Source organism: Theobroma cacao, chromosome 6 (genome assembly GCF_000208745.1).
Source record: "Theobroma cacao cultivar B97-61/B2 chromosome 6, Criollo_cocoa_genome_V2, whole genome shotgun sequence".
Lineage (NCBI taxonomy): Eukaryota > Viridiplantae > Streptophyta > Magnoliopsida > Malvales > Malvaceae > Theobroma > Theobroma cacao.
In genome coordinates, this window is record NC_030855.1 from 5,182,921 (window position 1) to 5,199,677 (window position 16,757).

At 36.3% G+C, this 16,757-nt stretch overlaps 4 protein-coding genes across 5 annotated transcripts; 3 read left to right on the forward strand and 1 right to left on the reverse strand.

Annotated features, from left to right (window-relative positions):
* LOC18595511 lies at positions 127-7,157 on the forward strand. Of its 2 annotated transcripts, none has more exons than XR_001928459.1 (13): positions 127-1,034; positions 1,328-1,540; positions 1,894-2,098; positions 2,226-2,301; positions 2,433-2,568; positions 2,706-2,810; positions 4,270-4,350; positions 5,639-5,728; positions 5,815-5,880; positions 6,111-6,204; positions 6,286-6,363; positions 6,439-6,486; positions 6,600-7,157. XR_001928459.1 is itself a non-coding variant. In XM_007023495.2 (13 exons), exons 1-13 carry the CDS (start codon positions 471-473, stop codon positions 6,669-6,671), a joined length of 1,791 nt encoding a protein of 596 aa, XP_007023557.1. In that variant the 5' UTR covers positions 130-470; the 3' UTR covers positions 6,672-7,157. The 2 variants fall into 2 exon arrangements, 1 of the variants encoding a protein (XP_007023557.1); XM_007023495.2 differs by having other exon boundaries at positions 130-1,034; positions 6,148-6,204.
* LOC18595513 lies at positions 7,346-8,832 on the forward strand. Its single transcript, XM_018123072.1, has 3 exons — positions 7,346-7,917; positions 8,188-8,232; positions 8,702-8,832. Exons 1-3 carry the CDS (start codon positions 7,532-7,534, stop codon positions 8,757-8,759), a joined length of 489 nt encoding a protein of 162 aa, XP_017978561.1. The 5' UTR covers positions 7,346-7,531; the 3' UTR covers positions 8,760-8,832.
* LOC18595514 lies at positions 9,369-11,074 on the reverse strand. Its single transcript, XM_007023502.2, has 2 exons — positions 10,635-11,074; positions 9,369-9,782 (listed from the first exon to the last, which is right to left on the reverse strand). The coding sequence occupies exons 1-2, from the start codon at positions 10,887-10,889 to the stop codon at positions 9,618-9,620; spliced, it is 420 nt and encodes a 139-aa protein (XP_007023564.1). The 5' UTR covers positions 10,890-11,074; the 3' UTR covers positions 9,369-9,617.
* Positions 11,979-15,797, forward strand: LOC18595515 (50S ribosomal protein L20). The gene is made up of 2 exons (XM_007023503.2): positions 11,979-12,254; positions 15,464-15,797. The coding sequence occupies exons 1-2, from the start codon at positions 12,069-12,071 to the stop codon at positions 15,653-15,655; spliced, it is 378 nt and encodes a 125-aa protein (XP_007023565.1). The 5' UTR covers positions 11,979-12,068; the 3' UTR covers positions 15,656-15,797.

Below are 16,757 nucleotides of genomic sequence, written 5' to 3' on the forward strand. Positions count from 1 at the left end.
CTAGCGTCAAATTTTTCTTTCTGTGGAGCATTATGTTTAAAATATTCAATAAAGATATCCCGATTTGAATGTTATTTTCTTGCATGGTCTGACGAGTTGAATATTACTGATAGCTGGGCGTGAAGAAGTCAGGCAGGCAGACAGGCGTGTGTTAAAGGAATGAAAGGAAGCAGGCATGTCAACGTGGCGCGCTTGTTGGCAACTAACTGAGTTACACTCCCAAAAGAACCCAAACCTCTAATCAAGATATGTGGTCTTCATTTCTCTCTTGCTGCTTTGGCGTCTTCCTTTGATTTTGACATCTCAACCTTCAACCACCCCACCATTCTTTTCATTCCCCTTCCCTACCAAAAGGTGAGAAAAAACCATGAAAGAAAACAAGAAAAGAAGGGAATAATAAGAGACTGACTATAATCTAAGCTACATCTAAATCAAAGCTGCTTTTCCAGTCTAAAATTACGAAAACAGCAATGAGTGCTGCCACGGCTACTACAGCAATGAGTGCTTCGACCGGTTTAGGCCATGGTTTTAACAGCAGCCCCATCTGGCTGAAATGGCAACCTTCTCCTTGTCAGCGTTCCACCTTCCTTATCCTACGCGCTGCTTCCTCTCCCAACACTGGCAAAGGCAACAAGAAAAAACCCAAAGCTAAAAAAACTTCTCCTACTCCAACTCCTATAACTACAACAACAACAACTACTACTTCTACTGAATCTATTTCACAAGACCAACCGCAACAACAACAGCAGCAAGTTTCGTTAAGTTTGGATGACGTCAACCCAGTGGGGTTGGGACGTAAATCCCGACAAATATTTGATGAGGTTTGGAGGAAGTTCTCTGGGTTGGGGCAGATTTCAAGGACAACTCGTGTCGATGATAGGGAAGCTTTGGATGCTTTGCTTATTAGAGAAGGACCCATGTGTGAGTTTGCCATTCCTGGTGCTCAAAACACCACTGTCCTTGTTGTTGGTGCCACCAGCCGCATTGGACGCATTGTTGTCCGTAAGCTCATGCTCAGAGGATATACTGTCAAGGTTGCTTTGCTTTTACCACTTTCTTCTCTTTTATTCTATTTTCCAAGTGAGCGAAAGTCTAAGGGGCTTGAGTTCTAACAATTAGATTTCCCATATGTAAAGTTTCAAATTCTAACTTGGAATTGAAACTTGTTTCTCTATCTGCTTGTTTGGTTAGTGCAACAGCTTTTTCTTTGCCTAAAGAGGTAGAAAACTATAATGTGATAAATTGTAGAGTTGAATTTCTCTAAGATTTGTAGCTTTAGTTTTATAGACCTAAAGATAATGCTTTTTCCTTAATTCTGTGATTAAAGGCTTTGGTGAGGAAGGCAGATCAAGCGGTGTTGGACATGCTTCCTAGGTCAGTTGAGATAGTGATTGGGGATGTGGGTGAGCCTTCCACCCTTCAAGCTGCTGTAGAAGGTTGCAACAAGATTATCTACTGTGCCACTGCTCGGTCTACTATCACTGGGGATCTCTATAGAGTTGATCATCAAGGGGTTTTAAACCTCACCAAAGCATTGCAGGTTTGTTCCAATTTTGAGCATGTGTTTTACTCCGGTTTATAATCGTATATGCACATATGAATGCATGATCCTTCCAAGGCTAGATTTTTCATCAATTCTCTAGAGGCAGTAAATGCCCTTTTCTTTTTCATTAAATTTACTTTCTCTACTTGTCCAAGATTTGGGCAGTTCTCAAGTGAACTCAGTATAACATTGTCTACTTCTATACAGTTTTATTACCATGTTTTAGACTAGCATACTGATAAACTTGTTCATTGTAACTTGTGGATGGCTTCATAGTGGATTGATTATGGTCTATCTATTTTTCTCCCTGAAAAATAGCTTTGGTGAACTGATATCTAACATCACTGCAGGACTACAATAATAAACTGGCACAAATTCGAGCAGGCAAAAGCAGCAAAAGCAAGCTTCTGCTTGCAAAGTTCAAATCTGAAGATTCATTGAATGGATGGGAAATACGTCAAGGTACTTACTTCCAGGATGTGATTGCTTCGAAGTACGATGGCGGAATGGATGCCAAGTTTGAGTACACTGAGACTGGACAAGCTGTTTTCTCAGGTAATTTCAGTTGAAATGTGACGCATGCCTAGCCTGAAGCAATTATTTACAGTCTCCATATGTTTTCTTGCCTGTGGCAAATACAGGCTGTTCTGTCTTTAACTCTGTTTTTAATTCTCAACTTTAGGCTATGTTTTCACCAGAGGTGGGTATGTTGAGCTGTCAAAAAAGTTTTCACTTCCTTTGGGTTGCACTCTTGACAGGTATGTAGCACTTCCATTATCGATATAACTTTTTACTTAGTAGAAGCTGACTGTTGTTTGATATGTTATTGACAGATATATTGATTCCACCTTAAAAATGTACCTCACTTTATGAAATATTTGGTGTTCAGGAATGAAGGTCTAGTTCTCTCTCTTGGTGGCAATGGAAGATCTTATGTTGTAATTCTTGAAGCTGGTCCTTCAGCAGATACAACTCAAAGCAAATTATACTTTGCAAGAATAAACACAAAAGTAGGATTTTGTAGGGTAATGATCTCTTATCCCTCAGAAAGCTATGGGCTTTCCATCGTGAGCATTCCATGCATCAATTCTTTTTACTCTCAAGATTTTGGTGAAAGGGTATTGATTAGGTTACGTATTTTCCCCTTTCCTGTGATTGACAGGTCAGAGTGCCGTTTTCATCATTTCGTCCCGTGAAACTAGATGATCCACCATTAGACCCATTCCTTGTACATACATTAACTATACGCTTTGAGCCACGAAGACAGGTTTGTGTATTTTGAAACTTGCCCTGTATCACCTAGTTTGAAAACTTGTAGAAGTATAAGGGATCGTTACCTACATTTATTCTCAAGGTCTCAGGACAATAATTCTTTGAATGGTAATTGAGTTTGTGTTTTTGGCTATCATCAAATCTTTCTGAGGCTGGTTTTTGTTACTATTATCAAGTATGTTATGAGTTTGAAAATGACATGTGATATTTTTTAGAATCTGCCTAAGGAAATCTTGTTGTTAATTTAGGTTTGGTTATATAGATTCTTCATTTTCTGTTTTTGGTGGAATCTTGAGGTCAAAGCTGTAGAATTGTTAACTAGTGGATCTCTTTGGTGATTTGACTGCTAGCTTGGTATTTATTGAATATTCGAAATGATTTTTGAACCAGGAAGAAATTTAGCATGCCATTGTAATTGATCACCTTATTGTTCTCATTGTTATTGGTTGATACTTGATACTGTATATGGCTATCTGTTATGGTGTCAAATGAACTTTTGCACTAGTGCTGTTTGATATGAATAAAAAATTTCATAATTATACAAATGATAGAATACATTTCTATCAAAAATACATTGGAACAATGATTTGTTTGCCCTATAAATTTGTTCTTTTGATTCTTTACTACCATGGACTAAACTTTGTGAATGCTGCTTTTTCTGGGGTAGAGATTGTCATTAATGTGGAGCTGGCTCATTCATTTTTTAAATGGAAATTTGCGGACTACTGCATAGATATTGTAAATTTTGATTAACAGATTGCTTCAGGTGTTTTAAGTAGTGAGAATTTATGACATATTTTGAGCTTTTGGTGGTCGTATTTTCGTCAATAATACACTTGAACGATGATTTCTGCTTCCATATCACCATTATAGATGGACTACTAATATTTAGATTAGATATATCTAGGCTTGCATGTCAGAACTTTGGCCACAAACACACCCAAGAAGTGGCACTTGAAAATCGAATTATGCATTTTAGAGTAGCATGCAGAAAGTTTTCTTTTTGCTGCCAGTGGCAACTCCACTTTTTGGTACATGATTTAATAAATATTCTTATTTTGGCATTTGTAATGAAAATTTTGTTATGATAGCTTCTATCAGTCTATTCCAAACATCTTTTCTCAAGTTTCAGGGTCTCCAGAAAAATTGTTAAACATTTTTGATGACATCATGTCATCATTTTCTTTTTGCTGATGAGACCAGCAAAGTTTATTCTTTTCCATAGTTTTCTACTGTACCGTTCAAACGAAAAACTAATTGTTTTTATTTCTTCCTTGGACATCCCCTAATTGGTCAGAAGTTTATTCTTGACCTCTTTTTGTTCTAGTGCTAACATCACTCATACTGTTGCTACAGTAATTTCTGATGATTTATCCAATTTCTTATTCCCCTTGATCAAATAACAACTATTCTGCTTTTAAAACTTCTGATTCTTCATATTATCCTTGCTGCAGAGGCCTGTTGAAGGACCAGCAGGAATGAAGCAAGACCCCCGAAGTTTCAAGCTTATATTGGAATATATAAAAGCTTTGCCTGTAAGTGTTTTATGTATATTCCTCCTTCATTGACAGAAAGACCTTCAGTTTCTCTTTTTTCCCCATTTTTAGATGTCATGCTATCATTTTATGCTATAACATCAAAAATAACCACTGCTGCACCTTTTTCTGGTAACATTTATGAAGAGTTTCTGTTTTGAATCATGTGATATGGTAACCATTAACTTTAATGAGTTAAATGCAAAAAAGGCATTGCTGCTTTGAGGCTTAAGCCTCTGCTTGTGGTGTACATACGCTTTTTTTTTTTTTTCTGAAAATCATGATTTACATACAATAAGGTGATATGGATGGGGTTGCAAACAACCAGTGTTATTTATTTTGCTTTTTTCATATAGTTTGCTCAATTCCACCTATGCGTGTGCATGTAGGCACATCCGCATGTGTGCACGTGCATCAATGTCAATCTGCAGCTATCATACCTGTCTCTGTCATAACAAGCATGATTTTTAGTTATTGTCTACAACATTTAGGGTGATTTAAAGGAGAAATAAATGGTTAATGGCTGAAAATCAGAATTCATTGATCTGAATTTCAAGTTAAATAATTGTATCATTTTTCCAATTGCATCATGTGAAGCCTTGGTTCCATCACTAAAGCTGTTCAGTGTCTTAAAATCTTCTGATTCTAATTATTTATTCATTGGGCATTTTTGAGGTATCTTGAAATGAGTCAACCATTTACTCCAACTTGGAGGTTTTGGCTACCAAGTTGAATAGATTTATGAACTTTTTATTTGCATAATTTGAAGCCTCAGTTCCATCAATGAAGTTGGTGAGCCTGCAAAAATCTTCCTATGACTAATTAATTATATTTTGGGTCAATTCTTCAAGTTCCATGGTTTTCAGCTATGTTGAAGTGAGTCAACCATTTAAAATTAACTTGGAGGCCTTGGCTTGCATGCTAAAGGGTGGAGTGGATAAAGGAAAGATGAAAAATAGTACAAAAAGCACTATCTATGACTGATTATTGTTATTATTATTATTTTTGAGGTTCCAAGGATGCAAAAGTGCTAAACAATGCTTATGGATATTCCCTGTGCTCAATGTGGCTGTTAAGAGTGATTTCTTGTTAGATGCTAGGTTATTGATTGGAGTGCAATATGTTTGTTAATATACTGCATGATCTGGTTCAAAATATTTGTAAAAGTAGGACAGTAATACCTCATAAGGGACAGAGTTGAAGTTACAACCTAGTCCATCAGCTACATTTTTAAGGAGATTAGACATTTTCTCCCATTGTAAAATAATTTTGCCTTGATATTCTGCAGACTGGGCAAGAAACAGACTTTGTTTTAGTTTCGTGCACAGGATTAGGAGTTGAGCCAAACCGAAGGGAGCAAGTTTTGAAAGCCAAGAGGGTTAGTCTTATCTTTGTGCTCATGTGAAAATCATTCCTTCTCTGTTTTCCTTTTCTTACTTCAGTTTCATGCTTGAGTTTTTTCAGGCTGGTGAGGATTCATTGAGAAGATCGGGTCTTGGGTACACAATAATTCGCCCTGGTCCTCTAAAGGTACTACTATACCATTCTTGGCAAGTTGCTGGGATTCAAATGCACTTCATTTAAAAGTAAAGTGTTTATACTAGCTAAAGTGCTCCAGTTCCTTCACTATAAATGGTTAGAAGGCTGTATGTTAGTTTAACGAGAGAAAATCATTAGGGAACTCCTGTATATTACAATGAGAATCTACTGTTCCAAATGTTTTCAAACTTGTCCCATATTCACCTGTGGTTTTTTGACAGCCAAAATATGTGCTGAATCAAAGTTTGGTGCTTACAGGAGGAACCTGGTGGCCAACGTGCTCTTATATTTGATCAAGGAAACAGGATTTCTCAGGTGAGAATGCACTATTAGTTTGGACTCTAATAAATTTTATTGAGTTTGCCTCCTGTCTAACTACTTTCTCTCTTTCATCAGGGCATTAGTTGTGTTGATGTGGCTGATATCTGCGTGAAAGCATTGCATGATCCAACTGCAAGGAATAAGAGCTTTGATGTGGGTAACATTGATTGCCACGAAAATTTTAGTTTCAAGTACGATGGACCTTAACAGAATCTTGTTTTTGTGCAGGTATGTCATGAATACGTAGCTGAGGAAGGGAGGGAGCTTTATGAGCTGGTGAGGATCAATTAATACCTTTTCTAGTATTCAGAACTGAATGTAGTTGCTTTTAATTGCTTGTAAACAATAATGACTTGAACTAAAGAAGCAGAAACATGCTCTTTCTACAGGTTGCCCATTTGCCTGACAAAGCAAATAATTATTTGACTCCAGCTTTGTCTGTTTTGGAGAAAAACACTTGATAATTGTTTGAGGATAACATGTTATCATCCTCTGAGGAAAGGGATCCGATTGTAACGACATCTAGAAAGGAGGAAACAAGAAGCAAGAAGTCTCCTAACTTGATGATATCTCTTTGGAAGTCAGCAACAAAACAATTTCTGCGTTCTTTTCTGCCCTGATGATGAGCGTTGTATAGGTCATGCTTGCTCTTTTTTTCTGTAAATCCATATGTAGGCTGATATAGAAAATGTGTATGTATGGCGGATAGCGTATAGTGTATATGGAAAGCTCCAGATAATGTGGAGTCTTGTCGAATATTTTAATTCATTTTTCACTGTAATGCAAAACATCATCAACTGTTACACAAGTCATATTCAACAGTGTTTACATTCTTTTATGACTTGAATTTATTACCCCTTCCTCCTATTCCAAGTTCTCAATAAACCACATGGACAGAGGAAATTGGTAATAAAATGTTTAAGAAATTGTCTTTCTTTCTCCCACTATATTTAATCTTCCATTTTCATATATTGCTGAATTAACTGAGCGCTTCAAGAATGATACTGCTGTTGTTTGCTTTCAAGTCATGCTCATGCGCAATTCATGTGACTTGACATAAATTTTATACTACTATAGAGTCAGATGGATTGAGGTAACTGTGATCTCTTGTCTTGATTACAGGCCACAAAAACAAAGGTCAACACGTGGATCAACAAAATGACACAAGATAACTCTTCTGAGCTAGGACCCCGTAGGACCACCAACAACATGAAAATTTTTGCTGAAGAGATAAGGAAAATGTGGCAACTCTTGTTTTCTTGACCCCAGCTAAAATGAAGAAGCAGAATTGACAACAACAAAGAGTTACACTTTCACCATAATGCTAATTTGTGGCCCTGGTGCTGCCTTTTGTGTCAGAACTTCATTGTACTGTGTCAACAGCAATAGCCGCAACAACATTGCCAGCAAAAGTAAAAGCTACCTCACCAGATACAGCCGCAGATGCCACCTGGCATCTAGCTTCCTTGCGGCTGCTGCTCTTTTGGTCTCTGCAGCTGGGGCTGCTGACGTACCCCAAGATTCAGAAACTCTGTCCAACATACCCCAAACGCTTTCAGGAGAGTGTGCATCCTCCAAAGACTGCAAGAAACCTAGAATCCAGCGACCAAAGTCTAGGAAGGCTGAGTCATGCACTACCAAATGTCTCGCCACTTGCATTAGAGGTGGTGTAGGCTCTCCTGGAGAAGGTCCTCTCAATATCAGAAGGTACTGAAGTTCCTTCCAAGGATCTATCTCATTTTGCTTGGCCAAGGCCGCCCTAGAGAACAACCACTGGCAGCCTGGCTGAAGTAGACCCTTTGCTAAACTATGATGATCATACACGACCATGCTTAAAGGAATAAAAACACAGCTGATAGAAAGTTGTCTGTACTTTCAATAAATTGATCTTGGGTTCCTTATATGTGTGCTCCTTATATTCTGCATTAACACATTACTTCTGAGAAGATAATTGATGGTCTTTTTCATCCTCTGCAGACCTTTAGTGGTTTTCAAGGAAGGATTTCGAAGTCGCAAGTACTGGTACTATCTCTGAATTCCTCTTATTATAATTGGCAATATATTGTTGCTAGCATCACCAGTCAATTTTGCTTAGTTACCTTATTTAAGCTTCAATTAAGCACTATATTGTAAAGGAACTGAAGATATGAGAGTTGAATTATTTTATCTGATCTCATACAAAAAAATTAGTTCTGTTAGCTTGGTAGAATTACATAAACTTAATTATCTATAAATGCAACCAATTGTAAGAATGAAAGAATTTCTGCAAGGAGTCGGGTAGACTCGTCTCTATAATCTACACCACTAGAAGCTTTGATGGCAGACTGCCTATACTTCAGCAAAAAGTTCCTGGCCTTCAATAAACATTGGCAGAGTAACATTTTTTTTTTTTTGAAGGCAGAGTATTACTTGCATCATGGTTCAATTGTCCTTTGGATGTTCATTTTCTTTCTAAATTATGACCCAATAAGTTCCTTTCTTTAATGTGCAGCTTGGTGGAGTGTTCCGATATTTGTAATTTGATTGGAGATGAGGATTATGGACCTTGAATTGTATATGATTTTGATGCTGCAATGTGACAGGAATTTTCATTTATTCATTCTTGACTCAATCTTTTGATCATATGCTTTTGCATCACCATATCGTTTGACCACGATTATCTTATCCAAGATATGTTTGTGAACTCCTAGATGCATGATTGAAGAGCTAGAGAAAACTTTGTATAAATGCTTTAGCTCTACACCGTGACAGCCGCTGCTGGCCTTTGCAAATTGCCATAAAACCTTGTTATTCTCCTGTTGGTATGCTCATTACTTGCCTTGACATGATATCTTCATAAAGAAAGGTTATGAGGCTTGCTGTGTCAAGATGACCAAGTGTCTCCCGAATATGCATCAGTAACCACAACCGACACAAATATGGCATTTCCTCATTTTGCGGGGAGGATAACAAATCGAAAGGCTAGGAAGCAATCCTTTTATAACATTCAGTACTACAGCTTCTAGCTTTTTGCTTGCAAACATTTACATGTAATTACCCAAAATGATAAATGAAAGAAGAATAGGACTCTGATATCTGAATTAGATTCTTCATCTGAATCCACAGAATCCTCTGAATCAATCAATTATGTTTCATTTTGGCACGGACCACCGTATGCATTAGAAAAGAAAGAACATCCATTACTGCAGATAATGAACTATAAAAATTGCTGTTACAAGATAAAGATCATCTTGGCAGACATTGCTTCATGCTCTTCAATCTTTGCTTATCACATAAGTCGCTGTTCTTTACATCAAGTGATTCTCCATTATTCAACTAGAGGTTTGAATGTATGCTCTTTACACTTTATTTTTCCAAGAAAAGTGTAGACAAAACAAGTATGTCAGAGTTCCCTATATATATAATCTTCAAAGCCTCGATAATGGTTTGATTAGAGCAAACAAAGAAGATGCTGGTGACACAAATGGAGACTTCCCACTAAGTTGATGATCATCTTGCCTTCGCTCATCTACTTCATGTTCACCCTCAGTTTCTTGCTCTTCATTAGCTTCCTTCTCAGCATCATCCACCATCTACTCAAATGACCAATTAGAAGTAAAGACTAAAGAGTACCAATTCATAAAGTGAACTGAATTGCTTCTAGGACTTCACTCTATATATCTTGCAGTTTCAAGCCGTCTTAAAGTAAGAGAAAGAGTACAGCCCCAAAGATGAGTTAAGAAGAACAAAACATGAAAGTATCTTAAGAACTGGGGACATTGCTTACAAGCTCAAAGTTCTCAATCCTAAAACAGGTCCAATAAAGTAGGCATTTTGCTTTTTAGTTAGACAGTTTAAATAGTAAGAATAGAAGTAAGTCCATATAAAGCAGCTCCACCAGATACTGCTTGAGGAAGCATACTGCACTTTAATAGGCTTAAACTGTTTTAAGAGCATTTCTGGCTTGTCTGTTCATGTGCAGAACGAAAAAGAGAAGCTGAATTTCATCCCTGTTCCTACTTTCTTTCCTTTTGTTGTTTTTATTTATTTTTCAACTCTTTTCTACCAGCAACCAGACAAGAGCTGCCGAGTTAAGAGTTGAGAAAGTCCCTTGCAATGAACAACAGTAATCATACATGTACAGTTAATCACATATATACAACTCAAAGGGTGAGACTTGAGTTCCCCTATAAGAAGGGTTGAGGAGAAACAATGAAAGCTGAACAATTCTGTATAGCAACTAGGCAGGACTTAATTAATTACCAGTTTACCTCCCAGTTCATAACCGAACAGATCAATAGTTAATTAGCAATGAATTTCAACTTGGACCACCTGAACATCCTAGTCCTATCTAGCCTCATGCAGGTGCAACCATTAATCAAGCATGTAGAATTGGGGTCTGATACGACGACTAATGGTTAAGAGAAAAAGAGAAAGAAATGTACCTTTCTAGTAACGGCAGGGGAGAGTGAAGGAAGAATATCTACAAGATGAGTCTTGATACGGTGCAAGGCGTCCTTGGTAAGACCATGAGCAGCAACAGTAACATCCCTCACCACACTCTCCAACAAGTGCCTAGCATTCTCCAAAGCATCAGCAGGGACTGCAGCTGCGGCCAGCTTCTCCAGCACCCTCTCCTTTATCACCCCAAGATTTCTCCTTATATCGGCTGCCAATGCCACTCCCTTCATCATGACCATCGCCTTGAATGTTTTCCTTTGTTTTTTTTTTCTTGTTCTTGCTTTGGTTTTGCTCTGATCCCGATTGCATGGTGCGGAGAATACAGCTCCCCTTGCCCCACCTTGGCAACTTCAGTTTTTGGCGGTAAGTGCTGGTTCGAGTGGTAGTGGTTAATTTGCGCAATGGCAAATGGGAAAGGTCCATGGGGTCTATCTTTATATATCTTGTACTATATTCCTGGCTTGATTTGCTTTTGACAATGATTTGTCGGGTTGTCTTACTGAAATTAGCTATATGCTTTCTCATCTTCTAGCCTTGGAAGGACCGGAGCTAGCAGCTCCACCAGTACCATTAGTTTTTAGTGTCGTTATTCACACGAGCATATACCAATCTTATTTAGCCTTGGGCTTAACAGATAACCTACATGGGAGTTTATTTTTGGAATCAAAGATTTTGTTAGTAGAATATCACAATTCATACTGATCTTTTGAAATTTCATTTTGTTTTTTTGTATAATGTTCTTGAATTATTTTAAAAATTTAAATAAATTTTATTTTTTATTATATTTAATAAATTTTTACATTTTTGTTTTAATTCAATAAACTTTTATACTTAACGTTCATTAACTGTTATTAGTCATCTTGTTATTTTATGACACGTGATATTAATGTGAGATATTGATATGTCATAATGAAAATGACTTGACATTTTAATTTGACATTGTGATATGATCATATGATATTTTTCACTTTTTACGTCAACCCCTGGTCAGTGTTAATTTCAACAACATAAATGACAAGGATATTTTAACTCATGACAATTAACCAACCGATAATTATAAATATTTATTTGATCTAAAATAAAAATATACGAGTTTGATTGAATGCGGTAGTATAAGAACTTATTTAAATTTGTTTGAATATTTGACAAATCTTTTTTCAAAGAATTATTTATGACGAAAATGAAAAACCATCATTCGTATTTGGGCTTCAAACTAAAACCAAAGACTATAATGAGCCCATAAGGTTGTCGGGCTGAAAAAAGAAATGAGCTAAGAACTCTGATTTAGCCCAGCCCAATTTGTTTACCCTCGATCCTACTGGCTAATGGCCGCTGCTGCGCGCGGAGTGCCCTTGTCGTCTAAGCTTCTCCTCTGACTTGAGGCTGGCAACACTCGACACGCAGACCCAGGGGAAAAAATGAACAAGAAGGAGATACTCAAGTTGGCAAAGGGATTCAGGGGAAGGGCAAAGAACTGTATAAGAATAGCAAGAGAGAGGGTTGAGAAGGCCTTGCAGTATTCCTATAGGGACCGCAGGAACAAGAAGCGTGACATGCGTTCTTTATGGATCGAACGCATTAATGCTGGGACTCGTCAACATGGCGTAATCTCTCTTTTCCTTTCTCTCCCTTTTTGCGTTCAACTCTGTTAATATCTTCATTTGCTTTCTATTCCTCTTCTAATTAAAAAATTCTTTATGTTTCCAATCCCTTCGTTTCATGTAATCATTTTGGGTAACATCTTTCTGGGTCTTGTCATGGTTTCGGTTTAATTAGCTTTGAAATGAATAGAGTGATAGAGTTTGAGACTTGTAGATGGCATTTTTGCACCCCCAACTAGTTACTCTTGGCTTGTGGTTTTGCTTTGAGCTCTCATCTTCTCTGTGGTTTTCTTTACTAAGTGTTAGTTTTTGTGCCTATGGTTAGTGAAAAATAAAAACACCATTAAACATGTAGGCTCGAAATTTTTATATGGCCAGAGTTTGAAGTGCTTTATGCAAGACACCTGTGTATGTAGGAACATAAAAGAATTTTAGCGGAGTGAGACAGTCTGTATCTGTGTCATTATAGACATGTTAGCATTTTAACATCCCTCCTTCGAGTCTCGCATTCTGGTTTTAGGAAGTCTATTTTATCAAAGGGAGCCCATCGATTGAATTTCGTTGTCATAGAACTGGTTTCCTTTTCCTCTGTTTGTATCATTTTAATGTTTGAAAAAAAAAGGAAATAGGATTTCCTGAACAAAACATAGTGGACCTCTTGCATAGAATAGGAGAATGAAATAAGTTGGTATTGGTTAAGTAAATTAGGAAGTAATGGGAAGCTAGGCTTAGCTCAAGTTGTTTGGAGGTGTAGGTTTTAAGTTAACATCCTAGGTTTGCTGATGGTGCTTTTCGCATATATGCAGCCTAAAAAAGAAAAGAAAAAGATAGTAACGATGAAAATGAGTAAAGTAAAAATGATTTTATGAATATTTTTGAAATAATAATTTAAATAATAATGAAATATTCATGATAAAATCTATTCAAATGGTTAATTATCTGTTTGGATTGAGACAGAGATGAGGAGGGGGGGGGGGGGGCAAAAATTGTCATATTTGTCTTATTTGAATAGCAAAGTCATCAAAGAACTAAATAGAAGAAACATGACCATTTGCAGTTTTTTTTTCTTAATCAGCTTTTTGAGTGCCTTTGAAGGTGGGGAGATTTAGAATTGGATAGAGATTGGACTATTGCAGTTTCATATAATTTAAAAATGTTGCATAAGTTCATGAATAAATCAAGGACCAAACTAATCATATTTTTCTCCTTGTTACTTTTATCCAATATAAACAATCGAAAGGAAATAGAATTTTACTTGAATCATATCTCTGCACTTTTTTGCCATCATTTTTCTCATTTTCTTTGGCTTAGCCGGAGCTTCTTAGAAGGTATTGTTTGAGTATAGCTGTTCTAGAAGTGCTGTAGAGAGAAGGTAAGATGGCGTTTGATAAACTTAATGCAAAATTAATCTTAAATGTGGAGGACTATGTGATAGTATTTTTTTTATTTTTAATATAATAAAAAATAAAAAACTCAACATTATTAAATTAATTTATAAGGCTTTGAGTGCAATATATAAATATAACAAAGAGATAGTTTGTTTATTAGAAATAAAAAAACAAATGAAATAAATAGAAAAATTGGACGAAATAAAAATGATAAATGTGAAATAATGTAATTCTCCATATAATTCTATGAATTATTGAAGAGTAAAGTAAAATATAAAAATTTTCACTAAATGTTTGTTACTCTACATTAGTAGCACCTTTTGTGTCCAACTTTCCAACCTTTTGTGTACTCTTCCCTTTCATTGATAAGTTTCTTGTGTTTGATTAGTATACTTTCTTCTTGTATGTCTCCACTCCTATCATATTATATATGCCTTATAAGTTGTTTTTTCTTCTTTTAGAATATTTTTACTCATTTGCACCTCATCACCTTTTGCACTGCAATCAGATCTTCTCTCCAAAGTTCCACTATCTTGATATCACCTTAATAACTATTCGGTTCATCGATATTATTTCATTATTACACTTGCTTCAGTCATCTCATTTTCTATCATGAGATCTCTTGGACACTCCAACGATAGGCCACTTGGAATCTAAATACGTCTTTCTCATAAGGTGCTGTTGGAATACTAAAAGCATCTACTGATCCTTAGCCAGCATTGAATATGGTTGAGTCTATGATTATCTGATTTTGTAATTATCCTCACCTTGCATGAGTTGACTGCTATACAGTTTGGAGCATGAACTGGCTGCGGCCCACATGCTTGTTGGACATGCTGCCCATATTCATGTACTGCCTTGGCGGTTGACTATGGACGCTATAGTTGCTGTCTATGTGCCTGTTTATCTCTCTTTTACTCACTATTCTTTGTTAACTCTCATTTCACGCGTAGAGATGCTAATGGAATGAGTTTGGCAATAAGATAACTTTAACCATAATTATTAGCTGACTGTTTCCCGTTGACATCCTTTGTTACACAATCTCCACCTGTGTTGTAGTGGAACTGCTCATCATACCTTAGCTTATTACTATTATGTTCACTAAAGATTACATCTTTCGTGATTGCTTGTTCCTACTTGCTACCTTTTGAACATGCTTTTGTTCATGGATCTAGCATATAAAAATTGCTGGAGTTAGGTGCCATAATTTTCTTATATCATTAAAAATTGCTATTTCAGTGGGGAAGTAATTTGGTGAATTGCTTTTAAGTTGTGTTCTTCGACACAAAAAACATTTGATAGGCTCTTGAACTTCCCAAAGATGAGATAGTTTGGTGTTTTAAAGATAAAGATCTAAATCAACCTTTAGGTTTCTCTCCTTTCTCATAGTTGATTTAGCCTGGCAAACTGGAAGATATTGATCTATATATTTATCGTGACTGTGTTGCTTATTTAATTGAAATTTCTTACATGGGGCCAGAAAGAGCAGCTTCTAGTTATTTATTTGTAGGTAAATTATTTATTTATTCTTCTTTTAAAGAAGGAATAAGGAAGGTTGTGAACTCAGTTACTTTTTCTTTTTTCTTTCCTCCCCTCAGAAAATGAAGATAAGACTAAGAAGAGGAAGTTAAAAAAAAAAAAAACCTATTGCAAGAAATATGGCTCAGACGTGTTGTCTGTTATTTCTCACATATCAGAAATGTGGTCATTGCTCTTTCAAGGCTATTGCTTTTGTATGCTGATTGTAGCATCAATCTGTGTGTTGAACTTTGTTTAAGGAGGGATGCTAACTTTTGCTGTTTCTATTATTTGTTTTATTTATAGGTAAATTATGGTAACTTCATGCACGGACTGATGAAAGAGAACATCCAACTGAACAGGAAAGTTCTTTCCGAACTATCTATGCATGAACCATATAGTTTTAAGGCTCTCGTAGACATTTCTCGCAATGCCTTCCCTGGAAACAAGAATATTGTGCTCCCTACAAGGAAGGCAAATGTTGCAATCAATGTGTAATTGCTTATTTCGATGTTTTACTCAAAACTTTCTATTAAACTTTGTTAGAACAGAATCTTTTAAGAAGGAGTTTTGTGTTCCAATGATTGCTTGCCGATGCAAATATTTAAATGCCTAATTCTATTTGCTTTTGAGGCTGTCAGTTGCACCATGCTTGGTCATGCTTTTCTGACTTATCCATTTTGCTCGTGGATGCTTCTCTGTTTTCTTGTTAAGCATGTTCTCTTTACAAGCACATATAAGAGTTGTAAAACAACAGGTAGACGGCTTAACAAATTGAACTTATTGTGGTGAAGCAATTTTGAAAATGGTTACATATGATACAATAATAATATCATGTACATTGAAAGACTACTGAGTTCAATCCTAGGATTATTCTAAGGAGCCCCCTCCTTTCACAGAACCTCCACTTTCCCCACGTCAGGATTTGGATCGATGTGGTTTCTGGTAAGATTATGTTCGGCTGATAGATAGTTCTGCTAGGTGCTTTTGATTTCTTTTAAAGTTGTTATAAAACAAATAAGAAGGCTTAATTGATTAAAAATGGATAAATAATTAGAATGTTACACCAATTGTAAAACGATTGGTCTACATACAAGTAAAAACAATGTGTTTTGTGTTTGTGTTTGTTTTATTTATTTCCCTTGTGAAAGCAAAAGGCTTGACTTCTTAATGTATGGCCACCAACTTTAGTGAGTCATATGGGAAAAACAAAGGGCTGATTTGCTGAAATGTCCAAAACAGGGTTATTATAATTGAGAAAGTCTGAGAACCGAAATGATAAACAAATGCTTGTGGTTGTTGGATGACTGGAAAATGACTTTTCTTCCAGGTAACTTAATAATGCCTACAAAAAACGGAGGCTTTGCCGGCCAAGAAATTGGCTTTTATAATTTATAATGCAGAGGGGTAAGCTAAGGCCAATGATAGCCAATTTTATATGCAATGAGGAAATGATTTTTATATCAGTAGTTGTCTTGGTATAGTGTTACAGGTCAAGGAGTTGGAGAACTTGGACTTTTCAACTTGATACTCCCTTGGGATTGGAGGGTAACAAAAGCCAAACAAGGCCACATTGTTGAAAGAATTATACAAATTGATC

Coding starts and splice junctions, on each gene's coding strand:
- LOC18595511 (XM_007023495.2), top strand. CDS start 471: ATGAGTGCTGCCACGGCTACTACAGCAATGAGTGCTTCGACCGGTTTA. Junction 2,302..2,432: donor TTGGGTTGCACTCTTGACAG/GTATGTAGCACT, acceptor TTTGGTGTTCAG/GAATGAAGGTCTAGTTCTCT. Junction 6,364..6,438: donor CAAGGAATAAGAGCTTTGAT/GTGGGTAACATT, acceptor GTTTTTGTGCAG/GTATGTCATGAATACGTAGC.
- LOC18595513 (XM_018123072.1), top strand. CDS start 7,532: ATGCTAATTTGTGGCCCTGGTGCTGCCTTTTGTGTCAGAACTTCATTG. Junction 7,918..8,187: donor GGTCCTCTCAATATCAGAAG/GTACTGAAGTTC, acceptor CATCCTCTGCAG/ACCTTTAGTGGTTTTCAAGG. Junction 8,233..8,701: donor TTTCGAAGTCGCAAGTACTG/GTACTATCTCTG, acceptor TTTAATGTGCAG/CTTGGTGGAGTGTTCCGATA.
- LOC18595514 (XM_007023502.2), bottom strand. CDS start 10,889: ATGGTCATGATGAAGGGAGTGGCATTGGCAGCCGATATAAGGAGAAAT. Junction 9,783..10,634: donor CCCCTGCCGTTACTAGAAAG/GTACATTTCTTT, acceptor TCATTTGAGTAG/ATGGTGGATGATGCTGAGAA.
- LOC18595515 (XM_007023503.2), top strand. CDS start 12,069: ATGAACAAGAAGGAGATACTCAAGTTGGCAAAGGGATTCAGGGGAAGG. Junction 12,255..15,463: donor CTGGGACTCGTCAACATGGC/GTAATCTCTCTT, acceptor TTTTATTTATAG/GTAAATTATGGTAACTTCAT.